The following is a 10,430-nucleotide window of genomic DNA, read 5'->3' on the forward strand; positions in this document are numbered from 1 at the left end:
AGCCATTTAAAACTAATTTTCATCAAATAAATTTTGAATTTCTCTCAGAACTATCATATTAATGGTATGCTCTGTAACATTTCATGTGGTTTCTTAGTATCTCACAAAAAGTGAATATATAGCTCTGAAAGAGTTCTCATCTCAATCAGTAGGGCCTCGGGCATACCTTTAGGCCCTTGATAGCCTAAAGGGACGCAAGGATGTAATCTCACCTCCCTGCTTTGGAAGAAGATAAACGTACTGCTTTGTTATAAATGCGTCGTGACCTCCCTGCTAAAGCTATATTATGTACAATATAGTTCCCAGCTATTCCTATAGATGTAGGGCAATTTGTCAATCAATCGCACCAACACCTTAGCTTTTGTTGTTGCTGTTGTTGTTGTTGCCTTTTTTTTCTTGTGTTCTTCTAAAAGATCTGACTTCTAGATGTTCTCCGCATCACTGGGTCAATTGACAAAATTTAATGATGATCTAATTTCGCACAGCATCGTCGAATTTGAGTGATCGGTGAGGGGTCACCCCTGCGATTTCGACCCGATTCGATCACACTTGCACGAATCTTACGTCCATTGATTGCACGCGTAATGTTGTAAACAAGTTACTGTGCGCTCCAGGAGTCGGCGAAGTGCCGTCGCGCGTCGTCGCGCTGGCACGGTCATTGGGTTAACAAAACATTGGTACTGTAATACAATTCAGTCTGAATTATACGTAAATACGCCTGTGAAAGCAATGGATGTACATGTATTTTAATACTTTTCTTTATTGGCAGAATCGTGAAATAGGCCCTATGTCTCTGTTGATGCCCTGATTCCTCCTCCAGCAAAAAGGACTGCGACAGAGGTGTATAAGAAGGAATTTTACACGGTAAGTGTGCGAAGTGTTGTACAAATTTGTATGTTGTGCGTGGTGCTAACGTGTGAGAAGCCGTGTCGGCGTCAATGTCATGATAAGTCAGTCAGTGCCACAGTCAGCGATGCCCCATCAACGTCATTCTGCGTATGGAAACAGTATCATTTCGAAGATGATGTTTTGTAGGGCTGTTTTGCACATCAAATGAGAGATTCCTCCATATAAATGTCAATTCTTTGCCTAATAATCTTATGAAACGGTCGTGTAAGCTGGAATTTAATATACACCACCAATGCCAATGGCAATGAAATTCTCTGTTTTTTTGTCAGTGCAGCTTTGCACTTGCAGAGAGTGGTAGTAACCCCGTCGCGGCCGCGTTTTTTTTAAAGACGGCACAGATTGGGGCATGGCGCGTGTTAAACCTATGGGAAAAACGTTGGGTTAGGGTTTTTGGTTATGGTTATGGTTAGGGTTAGGGTTAGGGTTGGGTTAGGGTTAGGGTTAGGGTTAGGGTTAGGGTTTGATGGTTAGGGTTAGGATTAGGATTAGGGTTAGGTTTAGGGATAGGGTCCCCGATAGATTTTTAGTTTCCCCAATCTGTGCCGTCTAAAAAAAACACGCGTCGCGGCCACGGGGCGCTGTAACAGAGTACGGTACGTATTTGTCCGTATGGGGTCGCTGCTGCGGTTACAGTGGTAGCAGTGTCACAGTGTGTGGTGCCTGGTTATGGTGCCCGACCCATTAGCTATACTAATGGTCTATACACAGCCCAGTCGCTGTAAAAACGACTGGGCTGTGTATGGACTATGGTGGCCATGGCCAGGTCACAAGGTGGTCGAGGCAGTGTGTATGCGTCAGTGTACACAAAGTGCAGGAGGATCCAATCAATGAACAAACATTATTTACACATGGAAGCATGAAGTATTTTGACTATTTACCACACAGAAAAAACCCCAACAATATCTTTATGTCAGTGAATTCCTTTGACTTTCCTTTGCTTTCCATTCAGTGATGCTCATCAGTAAATGCAGTAGATGTCAACATGAGTGACACGCTAGCAACCATCAATGTCGACCAGCTGAGCAACGCCGTGAATGCCGTGGTCCAGGCAGTAGCAGTGGACAGTCTTTCCTTGGACCCTTCCCCTTCGCCCTCACCAGAGAGCCACACCAGCATCCCGAGCCGTCATAGTGATGGGCACGTGGACACGTCTGCTGCAGTGGGGCAGGGCCCCGGAGCTATACTGTCGCTGCCTGGAGAAGCGGCAGTTCCCACATCTTCTATTCCTTCAGCCCAGCTAACAACTCCTGTTTCATCTCAACAGAATAACGCAGCCGCAACAATACAGGTTAGCAGAAGCATCCCTTCTTGTTTTTAATATGATGAATTGTTTCAACACAATTTACTGACCGTTATAATGTTGCCATGGTATGGGTGAGTTATGGTTACAAAATGTAGTTCAGACCTCTTCACAGAGTTTTTTTTTTTTAGCCTCATCACATAGAGAAGTAAAGTGAGGACCTCCATTATGATCCCACTTCAGTGATCGGTCACCAGCAGCAACCTACTGGTTACCTTTTCTCAGTAGAATAAGAAAGTGGAGGTCTTATGTGCATGTTTGAGAGAGCCTAGGGTCACAACCAATTCATTCATTTATTCAAGCGTTCATTCATTTTTTCATTCATTCATTCATTCATTCATTCATTCATTCATTCATTCATTCATTCATTCATTCATTTATTTGTTCATTCATGTGAAGTAACACTTATTTCCGTCAATACAGAATCATTACAATGAAAATTTATATACAATAACAATTATGTACAATGAAGTTTAACTTACAATGTATATGTAATCATGTAACACTGTTTATAAAGAGGAGGATGCAAAGCCAATGTTGTGGTCCATCCCAACCCTGTGAAGTGATCTATCCCACATACATACACTCAGTTGAAAATAGGCCTTTTGTCGTATGAAGCGGTACAGCAAGGTTGGGGGGGGGGGGGGTGGGGAGTTGTTTTCTCTTAGGTGAAAGTCCAAGCTGCAGATCCAGTTTAGAACAGCATCACTTGGTCTGGCAATTCTACAAGCTCTCGAGGAAACTTCCGCAGGTGGTACATGTAGTCCTCCACAATGTGAGACAGGGTTTGGTCAGGATGGTCGCAGTCGCATGATGGGCTGTCCTAGAACCTCCATTTGTGTAGACAGCGACCTGTCCTTGCATGGAGGGTTCAGATGCAGTTCAGGGTGAGCCACTGTTTCTTAGGGAGGTTGAAGCCCGCTGGCTCTGCTGGCAGGTCAATGATGGTGTTGCTCATGAAACAGTGGTAATTATATGAAATAGATTTGATGGAAGAGCAAAAATGTGAAACGTAATGTGACACCACAAGTTTTTCCCACCTACATTGGGAGTTTGATTAATGGTACATTGTATGAACTCAGGGTGACTAGCTAAGGTGAATAGAATACCATAGTGTGATGCCATAGTCAAAGTCATTCATCGCCATGGAGACTGGTTCTTTCTAAACAACCTCACCTGCCGAAAAAATGTATGAACACTATTATTGGTAACAATGCTCACACCTGGTTCTAACCCAAGTTATGACAAAAGATGTGACATCATCACTTTGGTATTCTGTAGCTTCAGCAGTTTCATCCTCTCTGCACCTGAATGATTTGCATTTCTGTTTTGTTTTGGGTTTTGTTTTTTGTTTTTTTGTTTTTTTAACTGTTGTTTGTCATATTATCAAAACAGACACAAAAGTAGGTTGAGAGTCCAAATAGCTGTAGTTTTTACAGACCAACCAATATATACTCTACCTTTTTTGCTCTCTCTCTCCCTCCTAAGTGCAATATGTATGATATTTTGTATGATGAAAGTCTATTTCAGATATGACACAGAGAGCGATTATTAACAACTGAGGATAAGAACAATATGATTTATACTTTTTGTCCTTTTCTCTCTTGTGAAAGATTTTCCACATGTGAACAAAGCTTTTGTCTGTTAAGCGAAGTCTGGTCAATTTTACCTGCTTGATGAAGAATGGGATATACCTAATCAGGTTCTTTCTTTGATTTTAACTGATAGATTTGTGTTGGAAGCTGTAGTTATAGTTCTATTCCATTTAAGCATTTCGATATGTAGTTCTCTCCTGTCTACTGAGAGTTGCAATTTGTTTGAAAAAAAAGGTAGTACACGAATGTATGACTAATATTACCAAGATGCCGTGCAGTACACCTCATTACAATAAGATGTAGAATTATTCCCACTGACTACCTATTCCATAAGGAGAAATAAATTTATTTTCTTCTGGTTTTTCTTTTGCACAGCTTGATATTGACAAGTTTGTGTATCCTGCCACCTTTGCAGCATTAATATTTTGTACACTCTATATGCTACAGATTCTGAACAACATCAAGGGCTGTATGGACACAAAAAAAATTGCCTGTCTTTTTCCTCTGTTCTACTATATGTGTTTGTTCCAATATGTGTACTCTGTATTGAGAGATTTTCATTGCAGTTCTGTTGTACTTAACATGAGACATAATCTGAGGAGTATATAATATTGCCTTTTGAATTGTGAGGGAGGGGAGCGGCTGTATCTTGATGTCATTCCATAGTGATATAAATCCTGTATCAAATAAAGTTATGACTTATGTAAACACTGATTTGTCATCGTTACTTTGTTTTTATCTCATTTAAGGTCAAGAATACGGTACATCTCTTTGCCTTTTATTTGTCATTTGGTTTGCCTGTTACTGCAAATTTAAGGGAAATATTCCCCCAACATATGATGTGTGTAGCAAAGAATGCAGAAAGAAAGGTGAAGCACTCAGAAAAAGTTGAAGGAAAATTGGAAATCTTTTAAATTCTGTGAACTTAAAAAGTTTTGGTAATGAACTCCATGCAGTGCCCTTACTAGATAGTAAGCGAGTAAGTAATGGTAAGCGAGGACATTTAAAAGGAATTCCACAAATCTTAATTCTTTATGTAAAGCACTTATTCCTTCCATGGTGCCTGTGATTTGCTCAAGTAAACTTTATTGTTCCATTTTGGAGGGGCTGGGTCAAGAGTTATGGAAAAGTCCCTTATTTTTTATCATACAACTTTACTACTACAATTCATAACATTGAATGGTACAGTCCAATTTGTCCAGTTTGTCTAGTTTTGCTGAGTATTTCCATAATCTTTTTGTGTTTGTGAAATCCACATGCACTGATCTGGGAAATGTTCCCTTTAACACAGACTTTACACAATGCCATTGTAAACTGCATATTGCATCGGAGACACTGTCGTTACACTGGTAGCCTTATCATGCATCCAAGCATAACTACAGAATGTATATAACATTATGTCCTACATGTGCATTTCAAGAGAAAATCCACCCCAAAATAGATAAATTCTCAAAGAAAGAGAAAAAATTCCTACAGAACATTCCAAAAATGACAAAAATTGATAAGAAATAAGGAAGATATAACATTTTGATATTTCATTTTTTTTTTTTGTAAAGACATTTCTTGACCAGTTCTTACAAATATTCGAATTGCGAGTTGATGATGTCATGCCCTCACAATTTTTCGTGTATGTTAAATATTAAATTTGGAAAAAAAATAAGTTTATACAGGTGAATGCATATTTGCATACCAAAATATATCGCAATTAACTTGTGTTCCTTTGTATTTTTGGTGGTTTTAAGGCAAGTTTTATGATTATACAGCTGAAATATGAGATGTTTCTCATTTCCGTATATGAAGTGAATAAGAAATTATGAAAGCATGGCATTATCAACTTGTCAAGATGTGTTACCCCCCCCCCCCAAAAAAAAAAAAAAAAATCAACAAAAAAGGGAATTTTGCAATATATTTTGTCTAAAAACCAGTTGAGTGTTGTGAGGTGGTAACTGCACATAGAATTTGCATACGAGTGTGTTTGCAACAAAAAGACCAGTTTCAAGACAGTATGCTAAACTCTGGATTGAAATTGTTATTATTGAATTTGAATTAAATGACATTCCTACCATGCTCTCTGATTATACTCCACTTAACTAAGTCTAATCAAGTGAGGATACAATAAATCAATTGATTTATCTGAAAATAATCAAGTTGAGACAAAAGGTGAGCGCTTCACAAATAAATGACGACAAACACATATCTTTCTCTTTCACTTTTCACCAAACATTTATTGGAATTGCACAGACAAAATCATTGCGTGTAAACACACAGACTCCAAGATTTTCAGTGATGGCACAACATTGTATTATGGAAGACACTAGAACTGAGATTTCAACAATGTATTGCACATAACACTCCATAGTGACGAATAATGCTTTGATTCATATTATGTAGACAAGCAAATAGAAAAGCTCCCTTTCAAACATCGAATTAACTTCATAATGAAATACCATTTCACTGCATTCATTATATCAATTCTAACCCGTTGTGATATATTAAGGCTTGCTTTCATACCGGTTTTAGAAAATGTTCAATGCAGCCTTATTAAATAAGGACAACATGATGCAGGCTTCAAAAATCATTTAATATAATATACTGAATTATACACAACTGCAAGAGAAATCATCCAAACCATGAGGTGCGTAGACCGTCAATGTTGAGATTGGTAGTGGAAAGTTGTTCTTCAAATTGATAATGCTTTGTATTTCTCCTTTTTATATCTCCACCAAGAATAAACATGCCTTCAAATATAATATTGTTCATCTGCTGACCTCGATCCTGTTATCATATAATTGCAGAAAAACCTTTAGGTTAATTTTATTCATTACTTTACAGGTGTGCTACGTGGGATGAAGAGGGGCTGTTAGATTCTCAAGCTAAGAAGAAAATCTCTCGAAGTCACTTCAGGGTTTTTTTAATGTTATATTCCAGCCAAAGCCCCAGCTGAGAATGTCCAATATATGAAATCTTGTAACAAGGGTCAGTTTCCCTGTTACATAAAAGGTGGTTTTATTTCTCACACACAGACACAAATACTGGAGTAGTATTATTGCAACATAAAGTTACACACTCAAATTATCAGAACATACAAAACATCTTGTGAACCTTTGATCTTATGTCCGAAGTGGCGGTTTCTTCAAAATAGTCAACAAAGCTTTTGCATTACACCATGAGTCACAATTTTCAGTATCAATTAAGTCATTTTGTCCACGCTACTTTTAGTTGTCCCTTTCAGTTCTGGTGTGAACCATGCTATAACCAATTCATAGCAAAGTGCCAAACATCTCTAGACATTGCTAGATAAGAGAGTAGCCATCGCGACAGAGATTATGTAGTACCACATCAATTCATCAACGATGAAAGACATAATGGAAAATGGAACGATGAAGTTCAGGTTTGCCACGTGAGTCACTAACTTCTTACTGCAAAGCACTGAGCACCGTGCATCACTGTAAACTCTGATGGTGCATTGTCATTGATGTCAGTCAATGGTCAACATTACGCAATATAGAACAGGCACGTCAGACATTGATGATTGAACATCATTCTTTTGTGTATCATCCAAATCTCCAAATCAATATTTGACTGTGAGCAAACACTATAAAAAAAAAAACTAGGAGTATGGAAGTGTAAAACCAAATGATGTTGAAATTGACTTCAACTATAACTGCACACACCAAATCATTTCAATCAACTCTGTTTCAAAATGCCACAACTCCCAAAATGTATATCAGCAACTCTGAATTCTCAAGTAGTGCCATGACGTAATACACAAGCAACTTTTCCCTTTTACCACTTAAGTGTCAACCGCAATCTGGGCTGCTATGTGGAGCAGGATCCTACAATACTGAACACTGCGATACCCGTGTGCCTAACTCTTTTGTAGAGAAACAAACCATGCAGCAAGAAAGCGACTTGTTCACGCTGGTCAAGGTGTCTTTTTTAAGGACGGTTTTAGTATTTGAACTTGCATAGTATTTTGCTAATGACGAGGAAAACGACTTGTTAAAAGTCACATAATTATGATCTGCTCTTTTATTTAGGGACAAGAAGATAAAACGTGACTAGTTTAAACTATTTATAGCCAATAGCGGCCAAATAGTATTGGTTAGCTTGGGGAGGAGCTCGATTCATTAAATCTCACTGAGCTGCCTTGTTTGGCGAATAGATAGATATCTCACCACGAAGGCGAGACGGCGACTTTGGGACATCTTGTGACGCTTTGTGTATTATTTCATTCCTGTGATTTCGTTCCACATGGTGATCATCATTATCTCAGTGATAAGCATACTACAAGGGCAAGAACCGCAATTTTTCAATATCTTTAGATGAAATCATAATAGCTGTTTCCATATTTCCTTCTGGAAAAAAATATCACGCTTATTCATATCCCTCTTGTTTTATGGGATTTAAATTTTCTCCCTCTCTCGATTCTTCAATCACTGAGTGAAATCGTCGGGCTCTTGAATATTATCATCTCCGTGGGAGGACGGGTCGCTTGTCCAGCTTCTTGCCGTATATCTCCTTGACGATGTTGTTCTTGTACGAGGCCCATGTCCTCGCCTCCTCCATTACTCCACGGGTGAAGTCCACCGACGGGTAGTCTACGGCCTGGGATGTATAGAGACAGACGAGACAGCATTGAAAACAGTGTCATGCGTCTTTGATCAGACGAGTCAGAATTTCATCGGTGATGTCATATCGATATATCGATGGTCGCACGTTATTCATGAAGACACCATTGCAGCCTCTGTGTTTCATTTATTCTTGACAAAATAATATCGTTGCTCTAAGTTAGAGAGTTTTTGTTTTGTTTTTGTTTTTGTAATGGAATCCAACCAAAATCTGTTGTAATGTTTAGCAAGAGTAGTTAATCATATTTGATATGATTAAAGCCGTGACATAAAGATAATGGAATCATTTGTTCCATAATGACGGCCTTGATCTCCATCACAGTTTTTCAACAAAAACAAAAGAAAATATGGTATGCAAACTTTTGTAAAAGTAGTTATTGAAGAAAAAAAAGTTTTGGTCCTGCCGTCGAGAAGAGAGAGAGAGAGAGAGAGAGAGAGAGAGAAAGAACAAAGTGAAACATGTGTCCCAGTACTGTATACCGATACGATGTTTCATGAGCTCTTGAGAGGTTTGGTGCAAAAAACAAAAGTTCAGGATGATTTTTTTACCATCTTGCTGGCCATCTTGAGTGTAGTCGATGTCACGTCACTTGCAAAGAGTCTTTTCGAGACCAGGATGATGTCGGCTCCGTCGCTGATGAGGCTCAGTTTGGCCTCAGGCTGGGTGCCCGGGAGGAGCGACTCGATGCCCTGGTCATAGCAACGAAAACAATTTCGGCTTCAATAAATGAACTCAGATGTGAGTATTTCATCATTGACCCGCTGGCGATAGAATTTCATGTATCTGATTTACATTTTATAATTATGTTTGAAGCATGTGACCTCGCACCTCAGAGTAAATTAATCAGTTTGACATGTTATGTACTTGCAACGGGCGATTTTTGTCTTGCTTTAAGCTGTGACTACCGTATAAGAACATTAAAAATGTAAAAAAGCAAAAAATTGTTGATATTTTCTTCTGAGTTCTCACTGCTTGTTACTTCCAATTTGTCCTTGGTTAAACTTGACTCCATTTTGCATTTGGCTTCTTCGTAAATATCTGTATGAACACTGGTATGCAGATAACTAACTTTGTCTTCTATAAATTCATCAACTTTATCTATACATTATGCCAAGACATTCATTTATCAATTAATTTGGTCATTCATGTTTTATTTATCTTCAATGCAACCCATTTTGAATGATACTCACAAAGGCCATTCCAGTCTTCAAGATGGCTAGCTGTGCGAATGTTGTCTTCACCTTGCTAGGAGGGGCTGTCTGTACGGGATCCTTGACTTCCTGAGAGGAAATGAACAATGAAATAATGACATTAACGTCATTACTGCCAGGAAAGTAGTAAAATTAATTAATTCCAATTGATTTTTCCCTCATTTCTCGTCCCCATCCGCCACCTTATCGTGTGCCACAGTAATTAGGTCATGATAATTATTATGCATAATATATACAGATAGCGTATGTAATTTTTATTCGTAACTATTTGGACCGACTGTTCACTTGTACAGCCCATTGCATTAAAACAGGCAAAATCTGTGGATACATGTTATTATGTATCCTAATTTTAATGAGATCTCTAGGGAGAGACAGAGAGAGAGATGGAGAGAGAGAGAGAGAGAGAGAGAGAGACACACACATACACATACACACACACACACAAGATGACGAGCAGATATGTAAACATGGAAAATAGAGAAATAGAGAGAGAAAATAGATGATATCAAAAGACAGACCTCTTTCTGTGACAGTGCGTTTGCTGTGGCCGTCACTCTCTTCCATGTTCTGATGAGTGCCGATGGGTCCCGCTTCGCTGCAGGGATGAGGAGGAAATGGATGAATGAGAGACTGTCGGAACAACTTATTGTGATTGTTACATCATGCATAGCATAACGTCCAGGCCCGTAGCCAGGGGGGGTGCGTCGGGTGCGTACGCACCCCCCCCCCCCAAAAAAAAAAAAAAAAATCTGAAAGGTCCACTTTTTCATAATAACGGTTTTT

At 38.8% G+C, this 10,430-nt stretch overlaps 1 protein-coding gene across 1 annotated transcript; it reads right to left on the reverse strand.

Moving 5' to 3' along the window:
- Nucleotides 1–8,274: 8,274 nt before the first annotated feature.
- LOC139715141 (uncharacterized) lies at nucleotides 8,275–10,242 on the reverse strand (the record flags this gene model as incomplete). The annotated part of the gene is made up of 4 exons (XM_071626752.1): nucleotides 8,275–8,412; nucleotides 8,985–9,125; nucleotides 9,627–9,716; nucleotides 10,166–10,242. Coding segments are annotated over 4 exons (446 nt in total), but the record flags the coding sequence as incomplete, so codon positions are not given.
- Nucleotides 10,243–10,430: the final 188 nt, after the last annotated feature.

This window comes from Diadema antillarum, unplaced genomic scaffold (genome assembly GCF_040938485.1).
Source record: "Diadema antillarum isolate AM-2024a unplaced genomic scaffold, OU_Dant_1.0 seq00002914_RagTag, whole genome shotgun sequence".
In the NCBI taxonomy this organism is placed as follows: domain Eukaryota; kingdom Metazoa; phylum Echinodermata; class Echinoidea; order Diadematoida; family Diadematidae; genus Diadema; species Diadema antillarum.